This window comes from Monodon monoceros, unplaced genomic scaffold, assembly GCF_005190385.1.
Source record: "Monodon monoceros isolate NGI ecotype Baffin Bay Population unplaced genomic scaffold, NGI_Narwhal_1 Super_Scaffold_18, whole genome shotgun sequence".
Classification (NCBI taxonomy): domain Eukaryota; kingdom Metazoa; phylum Chordata; class Mammalia; order Artiodactyla; family Monodontidae; genus Monodon; species Monodon monoceros.
In genome coordinates, this window is record NW_021703774.1 from 124,646,597 (window position 1) to 124,669,424 (window position 22,828).

The following is a 22,828-nucleotide window of genomic DNA, read 5'->3' on the forward strand; positions in this document are numbered from 1 at the left end:
TGAAGGAGGGTACATTGAAGAGAATGATGCAGATGTTAAAGTATGACAGTCGAATAATGATGGCAAAGGTAATACAGGCAATAAAATAGGAGTATGTGGAAAAACAGAAAAATAGTGTCTGGGGGACAGTAGGTATTCAATACATATTTATTAAATAAATATAAAAGTGAATGAATGAACTCAAACTTCACTTTTTCTTTTAAACTTTCCTAACCTTTGGAACTGAATTAATTCATCCCTTTCTGCTGTTCTGTAAAATAATCACAACAATAATAGTAGTTAATAGGTACCGAGGGATTGTTTTGTGTCAGACATCATTTAAAATGTCTTCAAGGTGTTAACTTACTTCATCCTTACAGCAGCTCCATAGGGTAGCTACAATAAGCTCCTCATTTTATAGATAAAGATACTCAGACACAGAGAAGTTAACCTACCCCAGGTCACGCAGTCAACAATCAGTCAACAAACTGCCTACCCACAAACAGACAAGAACTTCTCAACATAAGCATTTTGCATTGTTTATCTCAGTTTCTCCAATGCCTAGTTATAGAACAGCACCTGGAATATAGCAAGTGCTTGGTAATTTCTGATAAATGAATGCATGGATATCTTAAGAGTAATGAATAATATGAACCAACCATACAATATAAAACCAATTCCTGACATACTTGCCAAACTACAGGTCTCCAAAGTTGAGAGGAGCTCCCAGCCATTTTCCCTATCACAGGGGATGCTCTGCCCAACCCTTTCCTCTCTTTGCCTCTGGACGAGGAAATATTAATTTGATCTCTGTTATATCACACTGCTGTCATCCTCACTTCCTTATATCATCAGCCTCACTGGCCTTATTTCTAGTTCTTAAACGCACCAAGCATGTTCCCACCTGAAAGCCTTTTCTGTTCTTTCTGATGGAAATGCTCTTTTGCCAAATTTTCTCATGCGTAGAGACTTTTAGCCAGTCAGATCTCAGCTCAGTCATGATCTGCTCAATGAAGTTTCCTTGACCAAATATAAAATTACCTTAGGCAGAAGCCATGTGCTCCAGTTCAGCTTGGCATGGAGATAAACTGTGGAATTTTAGATACAAATCCTAGTTATTATAAAGTAACTTACTTCTAACTTATATTGTCCTTTGGGCATTTTTCTCCCAAAAGTAACTCAGAAATAAGAGAAGTAACTGGGCCAAAACAAGCTGTAGGCCCGCCTGTAATCTTTGGCCATTATACAATTGAATGGCACCCCAAACTCTATGATTAACCCTACAAATATTCATTTGCTTTCTGGCCAAAAAGGGAAAATTAATGTACAAATGAGCAAAGTCATGGTGACAGAAAGTGACAAAGAACAATCTTGAAGGGAAAAATAAAGTGCAAAATAGTATTCCATTGTTAAAATCGAACTAGATATATATGAAATTCAGGTCTTTTTATAAACCACCGAGCCATAAAATTGGTCCCCTAGGCAGTCACCTCTGCAGTCACCATTGTCAAGCCTTCAAATGACATAAGAGAGGACTACCCAATTTTCTGGATCCCTTTCTCACAATCCACTAGGCCAGAGTGTCTCAACCTCAGCACTAATGACATCTGAGGCCCGATAATTCCTTGTTGTAGAAATGTGTTCTGTGCACTGTAGTATGTTTAGCAGCTTCTCTGACTGCCACTCACTAGATATAATTAGCAACCACCCCCCATTCCCACACCAAGATATGATGACCAAAAAAATCTCCAGACATTGCTAAATGTCCCCAGGGGGATAAAATTGCCTCAGTTGAGAACTCTAGAAATAATTCCTTCTAAATCCACTGTAGTTTGGACCAAAGTATGAGAAGAACTACAGGTTTACAGCTATGTGGCTTGCATTTCACTTAAACTTGTAGCAGTCTTTTTGACAAACAATGCTGGGAAAACTAAACATTCACATGTAAAAGAATGAAGTTGGACCTTTACCTTACACCCTACACAAAAGTTAACTCAAAGTGAATCAAAGACCTAAGCATAAGAGCTATGACTATAAAACTCCTAGAAGGAAACATAGGAGAAAAGCTTTATGGCTTTAGATTTGGCAATGATTTCTTAGCTATGACACCAAAAGCACAGGCAACAAAAGTAAAATTAGACTACATAAAAAAATAAAACTTCTGTGCATCAAAAGATACACCCAACAGAGTGAAAAGGCAACCTATAAAATGGGAGAAAATATTTGCAAATCCTATATCAGATAAGGAGTTAATACCCAGAATATAGAAAGAGTTCAACAACAACAAAAAAACAACTCAATTAAAAAATGGGTAAAAGGGACTTCCCTGGTGGTACAGTGGTTAAGAATCCACCTGCCAAAGCTGGGGACACAGGTTCAAGCCCTGGTCCAGGAAGATCCGACATGCCACGGAGCATCTAAGCCCGTGTGCCACAATTACTGAGCCTGTGCACCACAACTACTGAGCCTGTGCACCACAACTACTGAAGCCCATGCACCTAGAGGCCCTGGTCTGCAGCAAGAGAAGCCACCGCAATGAGAAGCCCGCACATTGCAACAAAGAGTAGCCCTCCACTCGCCACAACTAGAGAAAGCCTGCAAGCAGCAACGAAGACCCAATAATATTTATTTACTTATCCAAAAAATAAATAAATATTTTAAAAATTAGCCCCTAGTTTTAAAAAAATGGGTAAAAGACTTGAATATACATTTCTCCAAGAAGATATAAAAATGGCCAATGAACACATGAAAAGATGCTCAATGTCACTATTATGTAAATGCAAATCAAAACTACAATGAGATATTAGATACATCTTATACTCAGTAGGGCAACTACTGTCAAAAAAAAAACAGAAAATAACAAGTGTTGGCAAGGATGTGGAAAAACTGGAACACTTGTGCATTGTTGGTGGGAATGTAAAATGGTGCAGCCATTAGGGAAAACAACCACTATGATGTTTCTTCAAAGAATTAAAAATGGAATTAGCATATGATCTAGCAATTCTACTTCCGGGCATATACCTCAAAGAATTGAAAGCAGGGTCTCAAAGAGATTTGTATACCCATGTTCATAGCAGCATTATTTGCAATAGCCAATCAGTGGAAGTATGAGACCAAAAGGTTCATAGGTGAATGAATAGATAAAATACGGTGGTTTCCAAAGGCTAGAAGGGAGAATGGGGAGTTGTTGTTTAATGGGTATAAAGTTTCAGTTTTGCAAAATGAATGTGTTCTGGAAATTGGTTGCAAAATAATACGAATGCTGTTAACACTACTGAACTATATACTTAGAAATACTTTAGACAGTAAATTTTATGTTATGTGTATTTTACCACAATTAATTTTTTTTTTTTTTTTTTTGCAGCATGCGGGCCTCTCACTGTTGTGGCCTCTCCTATTGCAGAGCACAGGCTCCAGACGTGGAGGCTTAGCGGCCATGGCTCACAGGCCCAGCCGCTCCGTGGCATGTGGGATCTTCCTGGACCGGGGCACGAACCCATGTCCCCTGCTTCGGCAGGTGGACTCTCAACCACTGCGCCACCAGGGAAGCCCATACCACAATTAATTTTTAAAAATTGTATCAGTAAGTAGCGATGAGTGAAACGCAGACAAATTCTCTCAGATTTGGAAATCCATGATGCAAAGCATCATCCTAGGAGTATCAGGGCCTTAAATATGGGTTATTATTAGATACTAGGACCCACCGGCATCTCTGAAAAAAGAGCAGCCTCTCCCCTGGGTACCATTGTGATTTGCCTTTTGTTCTGCATATTTCAAAGTATGTCAGACTCAGTCATTATTTCACTCATTCTTAATTAAACACTTAATTAAATAAAAATTCATCCAGTGCTGATTATAAGTCAAGCATAGCACTGAGGGAGGAAGAGTGTGTAATTCAGTTCTGGGGAAGCAATATTTGATTTTTAGAAATCTGTTGCTGAACACAATCATAGCATAGTTTAGTAGTTAAGAACACAGACTCGGGCCTGACCACGTAGGTTTGAATTCTGGCTCTGCCACTTGCTAGCAGTGGTCATTTTGCTTTTTTGCCTGTTTCCTCATCCTTAAATTGGGTTTACTAATAATACCTTATTCATAAAGTTGCTATGAGGATTAAATGGTTTAATATTTTTGAAGCTGTTAGAACATTACCGGACATGTAATAAGGGCTACATAAGTACTCATTAAACAAATTCACAAACATGTGCTGAGCACCTAATTAAATAAAAAAGACCCTGCTAGAAGTTTGAACATTTGCTTGAACTGTGCCCTAGAACCTACTACTTAACATAGTGAAAGGGGATTCCTAGATGTTGGGCTATTTCAAGAAAATGTTCAAGTCCTTGAAAATATCCCCTCCATCTGTGATGACTGAGAACAGATTGTTTAATGAAGAGGAGGTGTGACGACTGCTAAGTTTCCTCGTACCGGACTCACAGTGTAGTTACTTCTCCTGTCCTCACAGCTTTGATCTGCACAGAAGGAAGTAGAGAGCAAGTACGTTGTCATGGTGTGCAAACTATGATTGTTTTCAAAGAGAAATGCACCATTAAAATCAAATGTTGTTTAAGAAAATAAAAGCAAAAACAAAAAAATGCAAAGTTAAAAACGTATCTACTCTATCAAAGTAGAGTCATGGATAGAATTACAATGATGCTCTCCGAGCGCCTGAGCTGCATTACAAACGTGAAATCTTTTATGAGAACCAGATGGAAACAATAAATGCCTAGAGAATTGAGAACATGTTAAAAATGAAAATCCCAATCCAAACACAATAACTATGTCTGATGTATGCTACTGCAGAACCAGAAAATATTTAGAACATAAACTCCTAAAAGGCTGTCTTTCGTTGAAAATTAAACAGCTCTTAAGAGCTCCCAACTGCTAAAAACTTGGATAAAAAATCTTGCATAGAAGTTCAAGAAACAGCACTTGGACCTGGGCAAAAAGTGATAAGACATAACTCTTGATATTTGTCATTATTACAATAGAAAAAGGAAAACAATTATAAATTCTAGGTCTCAATTAACAAGTTTCTTGAGTACCTAGAAGGAAGAAGTTTTAACTACCATAACCTAGAAAACCATATATAAATTCTGTTTTTATATCAAAAACAAAAAATGGGTTCTTTCATTTTATACATCCATTCATGTTTTAGAAATATTCTAATTGTTCGACAAATAATGTCTGTGCAGGTTTCCTCACACCCTATAATTTTGGATGTTACATTATTATATCACCCTCTGCCTTGCCAATATCTCAGTGGTAAAACAGTGACCAAACTAAGTGTGTCTCATATGCAACAGAAATACAGACACCCAGGGGCTTCCCTGGTGGCATAGTGGTTGGGAGTCCACCTGCCGATGCAGGGGACGCGGGTTCATGCCCCGGTCCAGGAGGATCTCACGTGCCGCGGAGCGGCTGGGCCTGTGGGCCGTGGCCGCTGGGCCTGCGCGTCCGGAGCCTGTGCTACGCGGCAGGAGAGGCCATAACAGTGAGAGGCCCTGTACTGCAAAATAAAAAAAAAAAAAAAAAGAGAAATACAGACATCTTAGAAAAAAAAATTAAGAAATTCAGTTCAAAAGTTACTTACCAGAGACCATGTAAGGTAAATAAGACTAAATTATTGTGGTGGTCATTTTGAAACATATACATATATAGAATCAACATGTTGTACACTTTAATATGCGTACATATGTTGTACCATTTTATAAATGGTATATGTCAATTATACATCCATAAAACTAGAAATGAAAACAAAATAAAATAAAATCCTTTGCCAATAAAAAATAAAAAGAAATAGCACCTGGCCTCAAAGAAATTAGTCTTAAACAACTTATGGTTACCAGAGAGGAAGGGTCGGTGAGGAGGGATAGTCAGGGAGTTTAGGATTGACATGTACACACTACTATACTTAAAATGGACAACAAACAAGGACCTACCGTATAGCACAGGGAACTCTACTCAATATTATGTAACAACCTAAATGGAAAAAAAAATCTGAAAAAGAATAGATACATATATATGTATAACTGAATCACTCTGCTGTACACCTGAAATAACACAACATTGTTAATCAACTATACTCCAATATAAAATAAAAAATTTTTAAAAATTTAGTCTAATACAATGACCTCTAATATTTTTTCTTCAACATAGTGTCTTACGAATGACATTTACAATTCTGATACTCTGTCCTAAAAATACTCATGTTGCTGTTGTTCTTTTAATAGCCTGGTTGTAGCATGGGGGAAAAACTGGTCATGGTAATTTAAACTTATGTGCAATTCACACTGCATTTACTCTATGAATACCCTTTTCACTCTTGCTGATTCATGACATATTAGTGACATGGGAACAACCACTGTTCTAGTGTGAGTCAAAGAAACATACTTCCAATTAAAGAAATATACATGTATTACTGTCCTATAATGCTGAAGACTGATCCAACTTTCTGCCCTTAGAAATACAGCTAAAGGACTCACCAGTTTATATGTATATGTTAAAACAAGGAGAGAAGTTTGATTAATCTTTGACAGGTTGGTGAGGCTGATTATAATATCACATGATGCCAAGAAGTCTTGTAGGAAGAAAACAGAAGAAAGTCAATGGGGCAGAAATTTAGAAAGTCACTGAAACGTGGCGGAGGAGTAAGACAGATTGTAGAGGGCTAATCTGTGAGTGTAAATTGAAGTCCTGCATATAGGAGAAAAGAAAAATAATATCTACTCAGTGCCTATTATGCATCATATTATTTGACTCAAACTTCACAGAAATAAAGTTGATGGCATAGTGGGTATAATGGGAGGAACAGACTAGATTATTTATTTGCCTAAGATCATACAACTAGTAAACAATATAATCAGAATAGGAATTAAAGTTTTTTCATTGTAAGTTCGATATATTTTCCTTATGCCTGTGCATCTCTCTCTCCTCTCTCTCATACTTATCTACTGTGAAATTTTAATATTTTTTTAATTTTAAAAATGTATATTTGCATATAAAATTGCTTCTTTGAGGGGCAGTTACTTTTACTATTTTATTTATCACTATAATTATTTAGTAATTATTTCTCATTGTACTTTAAATTATCTGTTCACATTTCTCTCTCCTATCAACTTGGGGGCTCAGTGCTTAAACCTGGAAGGTATGCAAACAGTCTGCCCAATTCATTTTTTATTCGTTCATTCATTCATTCAACAAATATGTATTAACTGTCTACTATGTGCTAGCTTGTGTTATGAGTTTAGGAGATTTAGCAATGAACAAAATAGACAAAGTTTCTGTCATTATGGAGTTTATATTCTAGTGGGAAAAGGCAGACAGTAAGATAGATGATAGGCAGAGAGAGATGATGTAAATATGGACATGAATATAGTTGTGCGTGTAGATATATACATACAGACAAAGATGTAGAGCTATACATCAGGTATGGACAAGTACTGTAAAGAAATCAAAACAGAGTTAAGGATAGGAGGTAGGCTATTTTATATTGCTTTTATCTCGGTGGTCAGGAAGATCCTCTCCAATGAGATGAATTCAAGCAATGATCTGAAAAAAGGAAGAAGGCCATACAGATATCTGGGGGATGTTGTTTTCTGACAACAAAAAAAGGCGGAGGCTTTGATAAGGGATGCTGTCTAGACTGTTTGTTTGAGGACCAGCAAGTAGATCAGTGTGTCTGGAATGGTGTGGGGAGAGAAAGGAGTTTTAGAAGTTAATCAGCTGAAACCAATAGGGCCTTGCAGGTATGGCACATACACGTCAATCCACACTCTGAGTGACATGGGCTGCTCTTGAAGGATTCTGAATAGAGGAGTGGCACAATCGCTCACATGTTATAAAGAATCACTGTGGCAGCTGCATGGGGAATACACTGTAAGGAGGAAAGGGTGAAAAGCAGGAGTGTCAGGTAAGAGGTTAATTTAATAATCCAGGTATGAGATAATGGCGACCTGGATCAGAACGGCGGCAGTGGTGGTGATGAGAAGTGGTCAGATTCTGGAGACATTATGAAGGCAGAGCTGACAGAATTTGTTGATGCATTTGGAATGTGAAATACCAGAAAAAAGCAGGTGCCATGGAAGACTCCAAGATTTCTGGCGTGAACAATTAGAAAAATGGAATTGCATTTTACCAAGATGGAGAAGACTGGGAAACAGATTGCAACAAGGGTGGGGTGTCGGGGATGAAAATTATGACGTCAGTTTTGGACATTCTCAGGTTTAGCTGTCAAGAAGGCTGTTGGATAGATACACAGGTCTGGAGTTCACAGAAGTCTGGCTAAAGATACAAATTGGAATCATCAGTGTACAGATATTATTTACAGTCACGAGTCTGAGATACTTGGCCTAGGGAGTGGTGTAGACAAAACAGAGAAAGAGAGAGAGAGAGAGAGGGCACATTCCTCTGGGGACATTCCAATGTTTAGAATTTGGGGAGAAGAACCAGCTGAGGAGATGGAGAAAGAAAAGCCTCTGAGGAAGGAGAGAGATTATAGTATCCAGGAAGCCAAGTGAAGGCAACGTTTCAAGAAAGAAGAAGTAATCAACTATATGATATGCTGCTGATGGGCTAAGTAAGATGAGGATTGCTAATTGATCATTAGATTTGGCACATGGATGCCATAACCTCAGTAAGAACACTCTTAGTGGAGTTGTGAGGGGAAAACTTGATTAGAAGTTTTCAAAGAAGGCCTGGAGGAGAGTAAGTGTAGAGAGACATATAGACTATTATTCTGGAGAGTTCTGCTATAAAGGGGAACAGATATAGGGTAATAGATGGAGGGGTTCATGGGGTCAAAGAGGGCCTTTGAAAGCATAGAGCTATAGACTGATAGACATAATCAAGTAGGAAGGAAAACTGATGACGCAGAAGACAGCAGGGACAAGTGCAAGAGCAAAGCCTATTAAGGGGGAGAGGGGAGAGGCTGGCCTTAACCAGGTACACAGAGAAATAGGAAGGAGGGCAGGAAACATGGGCATGGAACAGGTAGGTGGTAAATTCAGTGAATGAGTGAGAGGTTTGCAAACACAACTACACGCCTGGGACATTCAGCCCATCATCTGTGTCCCAGACCTTGAGGGGACTGGAAAATGCCCTTTCATCCTCCAAAATACTTCCCTTTGCCTCTGCTTTCTATTGTGTCAAATTCAGAGATTAATTTGTCTGGTTTAATGTTTATTTCGCTAAAATGGAATAACACATTAAACCCCGTGAGTCAATTATGCTTAGGTGCAAATGAATTTGTCAGGTCCTCACTGTGAGAAGCCTTTTAATAAGGGAACATGAGAGTATGATAACTCTGGATGTCTCCCCATAGGAGTTGGGAGTTGGGGGTTAAGAAAGGGGGTGGAGTGGATTGTGTGAAGGAGCACCGCTGAATCTGTGGACCTTGCCAATATGTACAACGTGTAACTCTAAATCAGAACACATGGGCTAATTCTTGGTTTACCACTTTGTAGCTTGGTTACCCAGCATCAGTCAGTTGACCTTCCTGAGTCTCAGTTTCCTCATCTGTAAGTAGAGGTGAGGATTAAATGATATAAGGTGTATGTGGTAGCACTTTTCTATTATTGCCCCATTTTTTATTTAAAAAATTAAAATACTGCTGTCTTGTTCCTTCCTCTCCTGGGGCATATTCTCTGCTTGCTCACACCAGCAGTCTGCTTATACCCGACCTCTTGCTGGTACATCAGATTCCCAAGTACAGTTCACTATACTTAATACTGATTAACTGCTCAAGAAAATAAGTCATCATAACATATGCTGATTCAAGGCTCACAGACATTTGGAAAGGGGAGCACCACGGTTGCTCTGTAGAACTTTAGTTTCATAATCAGATTGACATCACTTGGTAGTCATGAGAGAGCACTATATTTTATACTTGTATACTTTTAACACTAGAATCTATCAAATAAAATGATTTCACATGCCAAATTATTATATACACTCCTTGGTTAGATAAAAGATCCTTAATGGCAAAGCATATCATGTTTGCATCATTCCACAATACGCATTTGTTGATTGGAATCAACAAAAAGTAAAAATGCAAGCCACGTATAAGAATTAATTCACTAAGCAATGTCTATCTGGTTTTCAGCCACTGAAAAAGGACTAACATACACAAATATAGTAATGCTTTAAGAAACTCTAAACATAAACATCTAAACTTCCAGAGTACTAAATACTTGGCAAAAGCATTTTTAGGGTTCACATAAAATATAAAATTCATTAATACATTTTAAAGCCGAGTCACATTTTTGAAAATCTGATACGTATAAAACTTCTTAGAAGCCTTTTTTTTTCCGTCTGAACGTTTTTGCCAAATTACTTTGCAGAAAACCAAAGCACTCTATAAACACTGGCATTCAATATTCATACCATAATGCATAAAGTAAGGATGGTAGAGCAGGTAATTATTAATCCCTTTTGACAAAAAAGCTACCAGCCACAAATGTATGCATATGTGCTTACTGGGCATTTTGGATGCAGCTGGCATTAAAACCCAAATCCCTTGAATCCCGAGCAAGTACTGTGTTTATAAAGATAGCTCTTTCATAATAAGATAGCACTTTCATAATATTAGACTCTGCAAAGCTTTATTCAGGTGAAGCAGTTGCTTGATTTAATCTACAGTTACCAGATAGGTTCCTAAAAATCTTATTTTTATTAATTTAGACAGAATCAGAAACTTGGCATAATTCTTTTGAGGCCCAAAAGTACTTTACTTTATTGCACTGTCGCAAAGGTTTGAGTTTATATGGATAGCCATTTTTCAATGATGTACAAATTCACTTGAACAGAGCTCCTAGTCTTAAAGATATAACCTTTTACTGCCTTTCAATTGCTCAGAGACAGAATCAACCTGATCAATGATAATGTGAGAAGGAAGTCTTTGTCAAAAGAGAAGCCATAACCTTTATTTCTGTTTTCATCCTTAAATACTCTTGGAAACGACCAAGAAATACAGAGCAATTTGACTTAAATGCTGTAAAGTCATCTGGATAAAGGTGAAATACAACTTGCGCTGGACTGAACATTGGTTATCTGAGCTTTCTGTTATCTTTCTGCAGGAAGCATGAAAGTGATGTAAAGACCCATGAGGGTAGTAAGACCCAAAGGTACCATTTAGTCTAGCCCCTTTCTCCACAGTCTCTCCCTTAAGTGGTTCCATAGAGCAGAAACTCCTCCCTTTCTGAAAAATAAAATGTTTGTGAGGCAGTGTTCATGGTATGTAATCATGTTTATTAAAATGATGTTCTTTACATACAACCCAAATACACCTGCAGCATTTTGTACTCATTAGCAATAGTTTATCATTACTTTCTGTCCTATAAACTTATCTTTCCTCTTCTTTCAGAAAACAGGTTCCAATTCTTTATGCTTTTCAACAATTCTATTTAATTTTATAAATATCATATATGAATAGGGAAAAAATTGTTTATCTATACTTTACTGATGAGGAAGTTGAGATTCCAAAAGGTTAAATGACTATCCCTACGCTGCTAAAAAACAAAACAAAACAAAGCAAAACAGTTTGTAAGTGGTGGCGCCAGGATGCATGTCTAGAGTCTATAACTCTAGGTCCTAAGCTCTTTTCCCATTGCCTCTCTTGAATAAACTTTCTTACATAAACAAATCACTAGGAGGTTAGATTCTACTGACTAGGGAAAACAACACAGGGACATTCTGGTACTTCGAAAAGAACATTATTTTTTTCAATTTAGAAGTAATTTATTTAAATTCACTTAGAGAAAAAGTGTTTCATCAGCATCTAGTTTCACTAATGGAGACAAGTATCAAATTCAGGAAGGTAACTGGAATTTTAAAGAATAAAGAGCATTTTATGGCCAAAGTCATTTGCAGTTGTCTCTGTGAAAAATGAGAGTGATTAAACCCCATAACGCAGAGTGATTTCTTTTTCTTTTTAAATTTTATTTTACTGTTGTAAGAACACTTATTATGGGCTTTAAGATAATGTACTATCCTACGAAACTAAGGAATATCTAAGTGGCCTAAAAAGAATGAATTTAATATGTACAACATTGCTCAATAACAACTTATTTAATTAAACCATGTCATATCAAATATTTAATTTATATTACTACATATATATATTACAAATTGTTATATGAAATCATAAGTTCTGGATACATTTGTGAACTGATGTCTGCTGGTTACCTCTCATTGGCCAAGGATTGTGCTAAGCATTGTACACACATTACTTCATTCGATCTTCACAGTGGCTTAATGAGATACAAGTAGTATTTTTCTAATTTTGCAGATGGAGAAAAGAGGAACTAAGGTTAAATGGTTTGCCTAAAACCTAGTATCTGGTAAAAGGTGGAGTTAGGATTCAAATGCTGTGCTCTTTGCACTGCCCAGCTTCCTAAAGCCCCATGTTGTTTTGGTAAATTTGAGCATGTTAGAGACACAGCCCTGTTTTCTGGGTGAGCTCAGTCCTGGCTGAGCAGGCTGATAGGTAAGGACAAAGGCCATGGTTATCCCCAGGAAGTTAACATCTGCATGTGGATTTCAATGGTAACCTCTCAGAAGGAAGTCTGGGGCACTTAAGACATCAGCAAGAGAGACTTGGATCCCTGAGTTTCTTTGTCCTGCCTTTCTAAACTGCTCTTCAGGAGGCCTAAATCGTTCTGATGGTGAGAGACAGGTTTCCTGTGTAAACTGCTGAGGTAATTGTGGCCCAAATAAGCCACAAAAGCACTTTTGGATTCTCTGCACTGTGACAAAGAGTCTGTGCTTATTAATTTGTGCAGAAATATAAAGGGTAGCAAGGAGACATTTTGAGAAAAATGAGTTTTTGATGACACTGGAATTTTTCCAAGGCATTTGTTCACTGAATCTTATATTGGCTTTTTATATGTAGGATCCTGAAATAGACAAGGCATCTTCTTATGCTTTTTTTTTTTTTATTCCTCTCAAGCTTATTGGTGCAAGTGGATGGAATTCAAAGTGCTTTTCTTCCTGTCTCTTTCGCACAGTATATGATAACACATGGCTTTTTCAAATATGTTGGTGATAGCAGCCAAACAAGGCTATAAAGTTTCTTATTGGGGATGTAAGCTATTCACATTGGGTCTTCTGATATGCACTTCAATATAATTTAGCTTGGTTCATTAAAATGTGATTTTCACATGATCATAAGTGAATGATATTTTGTTTCCTCAGTATGTAGAAGGGTCACACTGTGAATATTATAAAATCATTTATTTACAAATGCAAGTGCACTTTGACTCTTTCAAATTAGCACATTTCATACCCACTGATGCTTTTCAAATAATGAAAAATAATTTCTGCTTTACCAGCCATGGTTGACAATAATGTGAATGTTTGTGTGTGTTTAGAGATTTGGTAAGATAATTAAACAGTAGCATCTATTACGTGACTTATAATGCATGAAGTATTCCACTAGTACTTTAATACATTTTCTTAGGAGATAGATAGTGGGATAGATAGTAAATACATTTTTAAATTAAATTAACATTTGAAAATATTTAAACATAAGGCTATTTTCTCCACTTTGAAAATGAAGGAATTAAGGTCCAAGACAGATAAGTAACTGGTCTAAAATTTCAACAGCAAGTCAAGAGAAAATACTGAAACCCAACCTAGCTTCCTTGACTCCAGATAATGTAACATAAAACAAAGATCAACAGTAAAAATAAAATTCAAGATAACATCAAAATTATATAATGATAGAACCCCATGTGTAGTATATTAAGAAATTATATAATATTCCATATTAATGATACAAGTTTTATAGTTTTAGAAAAAAAATAACATCTCTTTTGAGGGGAAGAAAAAATTGAACGCTACAGACATCTATCCTCTTAGAAATGGTTTCAAGTACCTAAAACCAACAATTTATCACCAAGAAAAGTCATAAACTATTACAGATACCTCTAACTCTCCACTATAACTGCTTCAGTAGTTTATTTTTTAAAATGGCCCACAAACTTATTCATAACTTGTCAGTATATTAGTCAACTATTAAGAATTAAACTCAAATTTTTATATGAGAACATGTTGATGAAATGGAAATAATTAATTCTGTACTTTTAAAATATGAGGCTCTTTTTGATCCCAAACTAATACTTTCCATCTAAGTGTGCTGTCTTCAAACTAAAGAAAACATATATAAGAGTTTACATATGGAGAGAGGTACAGAGATGGAGTAAATATGTAAAAACACTAACCATCAGTAAATCTAGGTAGAGGGTGTTCATTGTACTACCATTCTTTCAACCTTCTGAAATTGTAAATCTTCACTACCAGTAACCTCTCCTTGACCCACAGATAGGTCTATCCTCCTCATTTATTCTGCTGCCATTCCTGGACATCTTAGATGCATATAATCTTAATGTTATAAATTGTCTGGAAATTTCTATGACTCTATCAAGCACAGCTACCCAGAATTCTTTTTCCCTATCTACCCATTTATCTCTTACATTGGTGGTTTTCAAGCATCTGGAGATTACAGAATCTATGTGTGTGACTCCTCCAAATTTCTCCAAGCCTAGATTCATCCATGTTTCTTTGTTGGGACCCGGGACCAGGAAAAAGATCGTCACTATCTTATTTTTTCAAGGAATTCCAAAAATGGGTCCAAGAACACTAATGTTTCACAAAATTCAGTTTGAAAGCAGTTTTCCTTAAAGCCACACTACTCCGACCCCTTTATTTCCAATCTGTGTAATTTGCAGAAGTTGGAGTTGTGAGGGGTATAGGGAGGAGGAGGGGGGAAGCCGGGCCTGTCAGGGGTGCATGCCGAGTGACAAGTGTTCTTTTCCACAAAAGGTCAAGAGAAGTAGTCATTCATATTCTCCCTCAAAGAGAAAATGTCTAAGTTCTAGCAAGAAGCAATCTGAGAAGGTCAACAAATTACTTTTATTTTTTTAACTTAAAGTACACAATGGGATTCAAACATATCTTTGTCAAACAAATTACTAGGAGTGACAGAGGTCCCAACCACTCAATTCAGAAAAAAATGAGACAGCACCAAGTGAAAATTTTCACTCCTGAGGATGTTTCTTCTAGAATACAGGGTTATTAATTCACAATTTCCTCACTCTGCAAGTCATGGACTCTTACTTCCAAGTTCCCCGGGGAAATTCTATCAAAAGCTCAGTGTCAATATTTTTTAGATGCTGCATCAGTGGGAAAATATCGATAATTAAGCATTCTAATATATAATATGCAGATATGTTAAAGGCCAAATAACAAATATATTCCTCTGTACAACACTTCCACTGAGACAGTTAAGAGATATGTAGAGCTTCCCTGAGCTGAAACACCTACTGTGCTGTTTGATACATGAAGAACACCGAAATAAATAACTGTACAGTGCTACAGACAAATATTTACTTTACAGCACTACAGGCTAGGTAATATGATTTGTACACAGTGGCTTAATTAAATAGGCTACCATGTAAAACACTTAGCCTCTAGTGAGATATTGTAATTAAACCTGTATGTACAGTATCATAGAACACAAAATAGAAAGCAAGTTAGAGTAGCCCTACTGGCAGAAAGGGAACACAACTATTAAGAGATGGATGAAGTAAGGATGCTTGTAGAGTATCAACTAAGCTTCCTTTTCTCCTCCTTTATAACAGGCTAAAGGAAAGTGCTATAAGAATAAGGAACAGAACATAGGAACAATATTCATTTTTTCCTTTATTTTTTATCAAATATTTACCAAGCGCCAGCCTTTCTTTAGGTGCCTGGGATATAGTAAACAAGACAGAATCCCTGCCCTCATGCAATTCTGCTGGGTTGGTATACAATAGAAGAGAAAAACAACGCAACAAAGAAGCATGTCTTTTCCCGTAATGTATTTCCAGGTAATGATAAGACCCAAGAAGATAAATAAAGCAGAACAAGGGACTAAAAAGGGAAAGGTGCTTTGTTAGACAGAGGGGTCAGCAGAAACCTCTCTAGCAAGTGATATTTGAGTAGAAGCCTGAATAGAAGTAAGAGAGTGAGCCACGTCAACATCTAGGGAGCTAGACTTCCAGGCAGAAGCAATACCAAGTGCAAGGTCCCGGAAGTGGAAACATGCAAGGTTGGTGAACAGAAAGGAGGCTAACGTGGCTGGAGAATAGGAGATGAGGTCACAGGTAGCATGGAGCCAGATAATGTAGGGCCCTGTAAATCATGGCAAGCACTTTAGGTTCTTTTCTGGGAATCATTTAAATGCCTCAAGTATAATGTTGCTGACGTCTTGACAGTGATGGTAGAGAAGGAAGCACCATAAATATCCAAGTAGAAAAACTAGGAGACAACAAAAGAAGGAAGAATGGGAAAAGAAAGCAAATGGAATTTCACAAAAGGGCTTAGACTTTAGCAGTTGGGCAGCAGGCATGCCTGCTGGGCCACCTTCCGGTGTGTGTCCTGGGGGGTTGTCATCATTACTTTACAAAGCCCTTTTTCCAGTAAGTATTTTTAAAATCCAATATATTGCAGACTTGCGGACACTAAAAGGCCAGGAAAATACCATTTATAGATTTGCATTACTGAGAAAATGCTTGCTCTGATTAAAGCAATAGAATCACGCTATGAGGCATAGATTTCCACTGGCATTGAGTTCAGACTGTGGACTAAAATAATCTTTGTAAAACACTCACCAGGATTATACACAAAACACAACACAAAGCACCCCTAGTAAATGAGGACTGAGCTACTAGGTTTTCCCCAGATGCACCCATCCTCCCGAGCACCGTCGCTAAGATTGATACATTTGGAAGTAGTGCATCAACTAGAACTATGCACAGCATCATGCTGGAGGTGATAAATGCAAGGGATACCAAATTTACATACTTCCCTCCCAGTTTCCATAAACCATAATTTAAGTCATAAAGAATGTCATAAGCACAGTTTTCGATGTTTTGGGATATACACAATAATTAGAAGTCATTATCTCTCAAATGCACATTCTCCCTTTTCCCCCTCCTTCTAATCCTCTCATCTTCCAATCCACTCTCCACAATGGAGTGCAAAACATCGTTCCAAAGTAAAAGCTACTTATGGCAATCCCCTTCTCACAACCTTGCAGTGGCTCCCCACTGATGATGGAATAAAGCCCCAAGTTCATGACATTGGAAGCCCTAGGGTATGGCTGCAATCTATAGGCAGAGTCTGACTTCCTATCTCTCCCACCTTGCACTTTAGGCTGTAACTCCAATGAACTTTGCTCACCTTCCCCCACGCTCTGAGTCAAATCCCAACTCAGCCCCTTATTTGCCGTGTAATCCTGGGCAAATTACTTGTCGTCCCTGTGCTTCATTCATTTTCTGATAAAATGGAAGTAACAGTATATAACCCATGGGCCTTTTATAGCACAAAATAAGCGAATATATTTAAAACAATGCCAGATGCATTTTTAGTGCCAAAATAAGTGTGAGCTATTATTACTGTTATTTGCTGATGGAATTTTCCTATTATTGTTTCTTTGGCAAAAAAAAAAAAAATGCCCTCCTGCCCACTCCTCAAAAACTCCTATTCATTCTACAAATGTCATCTCCTCTCCAAACCTTCCCCAACACATTGACTCACTTTCTAGAGGTATTTATTTCTTCTGCCGCTCTTATGACAAGTTGAGTGTCATTCTTCAACAGCATTATTTATACACTACTGATTAATTATTAATGCATAAGTGTGTCTTCCGGGGGTATATGCATTCTTTGAAGGCAAGTGCTCTATCTTTCTCATTTTGTATCTACCAGAGTAGGGCCCATAGCACAGTAGGCTCTCAACAAATGTTTTGTTCAATCAAATGTTGAATCAGTAAATATTTAAAGACAGATATTTCTCAAAAAAATGTCCAGGGCTTCCCTGGTGGCGCAGTGGTTGAGAGTCCGCCTGCCGATGCAGGGGACACAGGTTCGTGCCCCGGTCCGGGAAGATCCCACATGCCGCAGAGCGGCTGGGCCCGTGAGCCTTGGCCGCTGAGCCTGTGTGTCCGGAGCCTGTGCTCCGCAACGGGAGAGGCCACAACAGTGAGAGGCCCACGTAGCAAAAAAAAAAAAAAAAAATGTCCAATACTGCTAGGAAATAATTCAAGGAAATTTAAGAATAACACAATGCACAGATTTAGTAGATTTAGCTAACAAACTAGGACTAAATTGTGTAAGACAGTAAATGTGCTTAAAGGTTCAGAGAAAGGTTAAGCATATACTATTCATCACTTTCATTGTACTCTTCTCCAGTTATTCTAGCTTTGTCTTGTCAGGGGTAAGCTCCTTTAGAGTATGAACTATGCCTTTTAATACTTTTGTGGTCAAATATGAGGCACAAAAGTGCACATTTCATGAACCTTTGATAAAATGAGGAAATATTTCCAAGGTACAGGTAGAACTAAATGGGGAAAAGGAAGAAAAACCTAAGTCTTCTTTCTAATACTAACTCTGAAAGCATATTGTCCTCTGTGAAGCATATACCATGCGCAAGCAGGGACAGACAGACAGAGTGGTGCTCACCAATCCATCTGCTCTTCAAGAGCAGTGTGGTAGGCCTGGGATGTACTCAGGACCATCACCAGTAGCTTCCGTCACAGAGCATCATGCTGCTTGCTGATAATGGAGGACAACTGATAACTGAGGTTGGAACGTGAGCAAAGGAGAGAAGGTTGACAAGGCTGAACACCATGTGGTAAGTGCCAGTCAAGAACAAGCAGGCCCCATAAGACAAGGAAGATAAGGTTATGTCTCAGGAGTCATCACCCCTGATTTGGGGCTAGGGATCAATAATATGTCGACCTTAAGGACTCTGGCATTAATTTCCCCACTCATCAAAGCTCAACATTCCACTGACACTTTGCAGTGTAGGATATGTTTTTTATCTATATTGTCTCATTTCAGCTAACGTGGAGTTTGGTGTCCACTTCTTGGTTTCAGAATTCAAAGAAGAAATTAGAAATTTGGGATAATGGTACAGAGTCAAAATAATCATTAATGGAGTAGAAATACTTGGAAGAAGCTAAAGCAATTCAGAACATTTTTATATCTGCAGCAAGCAACATTGAAAAGAACACAAATTTAGAGTATTCTTATCCCTCAAATGAAACTTAAATGAGATAATACATGTGAATATTCTAGTAAAGAACCTAAAATATAGTAGGTGTTGGAATCCATGCAGATCGTATCAGCATTTTTTACTTTTCTTGCTCACAGCAGTGCTCAATTATACATGATGAGTGAAAAAAAAAATCCTGGGACTGGTTAATAATGATCTTTATTTTCATGCAAGTTCTTATAAATTTTTTTCTTTATATCCATTGAAGACCCAAAAAATTATATATATATATATATATAACATATATATATATATATATATATATATATATATACACATAATACATATATAATTCAATACCTGGACTATGAAGTAGTAAGACTGTGTACTAAATGAGGTTATAGAACTGCTTTCTCCAGAGTCTTAAAAATAGGCCAGATTCCCATATGTCAAAGATGGAGCAATTATGGTCCTGCCCAAGGGTAAAAGGAAGCAATGAGATAATCACCCAAATTCCTTCCAGATTTAGGATTGCGTAAATACTCTGATTAGCGACAACACATTGAATATTTACTATTTGTCAGATATTTTAAAAATAATCCCAGAGTCAGTATTTCACAAGTGTTTCTTAAATCTTCTACCATTAATCCACACTTCATAACTTGGGTTTTCAAAACCAGAACTACACATTCATCTGACCAAAATATGAAATCTACAAATAACTGAAGATAAAAAAAAATGTTCAGTGGGTTTAGATATAAACTGCATCCTCTGCATTGTTTAGCTTCATCATGAAAATTACTTTAATTTCAATGCTGGAATCAAAACAATCCAGCCTTCTTAAAAGATATCTACTGTCTACTGTAAAGTAATAACATGTTTTTGGAGACTTCTAAGTGCATATCTTGGAATTTCTAACTTAAATGCAAGGTTTGGAAAATACCAATTGTTGATCGTGAAAGAATGATTACATTTCATCATGACAAAGAGGCAAAAATAAAGTACTTATGCTCTTTTTTCCTCGTGTAAAGTACATATGATTCTTAAAAATAGGAGCACATAATTTTTAGGATTAGTGAAAAAGTCATTCAAATACATATGTGTGTATTTTATGAAAAGAAATTTTCATTGAATGTTTCATGAAAATAAATTTGAAAAATACTAAACATGCACTCAGATAAAACAACAGAAATAAATATAAATATAGACTTAGGAGTTAAAACAAACTGTGATACAACTTTTCTAAGAAACAGAAGAAGAAGAGTGTGTGAGTTGGTAGGTAAAAATGGGTGAAAATGAATCATGTTCATAATTAAAGTTATTTTATAAGTTTGGTGGTTAGTGGATTCTTTAAACCTATATTACAGTACATCATACTAAAGTCATGTGTTTTGTTTTTTAGCAATTTGCAGAAAATTTTTTTTAACTTAGCTAGAAAAAGATCACTTTAATAGCATAAGTTACCTCAAATACCATTTAATTGTTCTTTGTGTAATTTGCTGCAAGAAAATTTGTATAATGCAGGAGTGAAACTGGCTCTTTAGTCATTTTAAAATTTGGGCTCTTTTGAAAAGAAAAAATTCAGTATTTATAGCTCTACCTTCCTAGCACATCAAAAATCTATTCTAAGTAAAAGAAAGTTCATGTTATTATATTCAGGAACTCTACAATAAGGAAATATTACCAAGGTTTTATGAAGATTTACCACTATCTGAAAATCAGTTAATTAAAATTAAGTATCCTTCTTGTCAAATTATTAACGCAACTAGTAAAACATATGAGTCTATTATCTAAGTATGTGTTTTCTCACCTTTATTCCTTTTATGAGAACTAATTAACAATATACCTATATACCTTCTCCTATTCAGTTATACTACTTAGCAAACTATGTGAAAATACACACACATTAGGGGTGGGGTAAATCATGAGACAGAAGACTTCCTCAAACCACTACATACTTATATATAAACCTTCTATTTATTAAATGCTACCACTGGTAGATGTTGAAAAACTAACCACGTGGACTCTACAAATATGAGATTACAATTAAATAATAAGATTTAACTCATCAAAAAGATGATCAAAAAATGTTCCCCAATAAAGCAATTATGTGAACAACAGTGCATTGTCAGAAAACAAAAATAACCATATCATTTTTAGCTAGGTAAAGTATGTGTACTGGCTTTAACATGTGGTGTCCATCAAAGGCAAGCTACACATTTCCAGGGGTAACTTGATTTGCCAATATACTGTGCAGCAGATTAGGCAGACAAACATTTCAGACGAGTAAAAACACAGAATTCAAGTAAATATTAATTTTTGAAAACCAGATATCCTCAGTTTATAATGTTGGTTGGCAATCTAGTATGCAGTCAAAATCCCTGTGCTAGAAATGTCTTTAAGAGGTAATAGCTCCCTGCACTGCTATGGTCCCTGGTAAATAAAAATTATAGGTACCCAATTTTGAAAGGTATATTAATCTGAAAGAAAATATAACCTTCAAAGAAATCTGAAAAGGCCTACCAAAGTTTTAAAATTTCTTTTGTGCTTCTCCCTGTATTCGGTTATTATACTGGTTTAAGGAAGCTACTCTCTTGTACATAACATATATATTAAAGGTGGCAGCCTCAATACAGTTTTTACAGAGGGTTCTGGAATTTACTTGGGCATTCCCAAGTAAATTTGGAATTTATTTATTATTATCTATAAATTTTATGTCACTTCTTTACAACAAGAATTTCTTAAAGATAATAGCAATTTGAATCATAAATAAAATTAATTAACCATGTGATTTCAGAAGTGGGAACTTAGTTTTCCCTTGCCTTAAGTACTGTAAAGATAGAGGCGATAAATCAAAACCACTAGTTTACATACTACAAAAAATGGCAATGCTGTAAATTAAGTTTGACTTTATACATTGTTTCAAGAAATGAATCCAAACTAAGATTGAATCACTTATCCTTGTACCAAAAATATACTATTAAAAAACATCATCAACAACAACCGCAAGATACACACAAAAAAGTCAGCAACCACCTCAACAGAGATTAAACAAAAAAACTGAATTTTTATAACTCCTTCAATACTCGGTTGCCCTAGAATTAGCTAGGTGTTTTTTTTTAAAGCAGTAATTTTAAAGACTCTCTACAGTGAGAGGCTCATTTTATCTGGAAACAGCTAGTGGCACAGTGATATTAACGCACAGAGCACTATGTATTCTTCAGCTGACCTGCTCGCCATTCATCTCACACATGTGTTCTGTATTATGAACAAAATTCAAATGTCCTATTTGCTACATTTCTAAATCACTGTTGCTAATGAAAAGCACTCCAGACACCTCCAAGTCCCATCTTACCACGTATGAGCCACAGTGAAGCGACGACGCTGCCGAATGCTTTTATTCACCAGCAACTTTCTGAAAAAGCATGGTGAGTTCCTTGGCGAACTGCGTGGAGAAATTTTAGGAGATGTAGGTCTGTTTCCCGGTAGTCTCGGAAGCTCAAGTTCTAAGTGCATTTGCTCCTTGAAAGTCTTTATGTAAACCTCAGATTCAGAAGCAGTAAGTTCTTTTGAAGAATCTTTTGCTGTCATGTCTTATATGGAGTGCTGGCTTTCACCATCCAAAACAAAAACCTCAAACATAGCAGAGACACAGCTGCAGGTTAGGAGGCTGGTAAGTCTGCAAACTGTTCCCAGTTTAATTTAGGAAGCTGTGGCTCCAGTGTAGGAGCTGCTTAGAGCAAGAACTGCATAATCGAAGAATGGCAAGTCAGGCTGTCACAAGGAGCTTTATCAGCCTGGCTTTGCCTCTGAA

At 36.8% G+C, this 22,828-nt stretch overlaps 1 protein-coding gene across 2 annotated transcripts in view; it reads right to left on the reverse strand.

Moving 5' to 3' along the window:
- Positions 1–22,828, reverse strand: part of PDE4B (phosphodiesterase 4B) — a 596,036-nt gene that overhangs the window by 378,969 nt on the left and 194,239 nt on the right. The window contains exon 1 of one of the 2 annotated variants that reach the window (XM_029227604.1): positions 22,370–22,780. The exons of the other annotated variant lie outside the window; for it this stretch is intronic. Coding sequence (XP_029083437.1) covers positions 22,370–22,605 — 236 coding nt within the window. The 5' untranslated portion in view covers positions 22,606–22,780. Of the gene's footprint in view, positions 1–22,369; positions 22,781–22,828 lie in introns of those variants that run through there. 2 annotated transcript variants of the gene reach the window in all.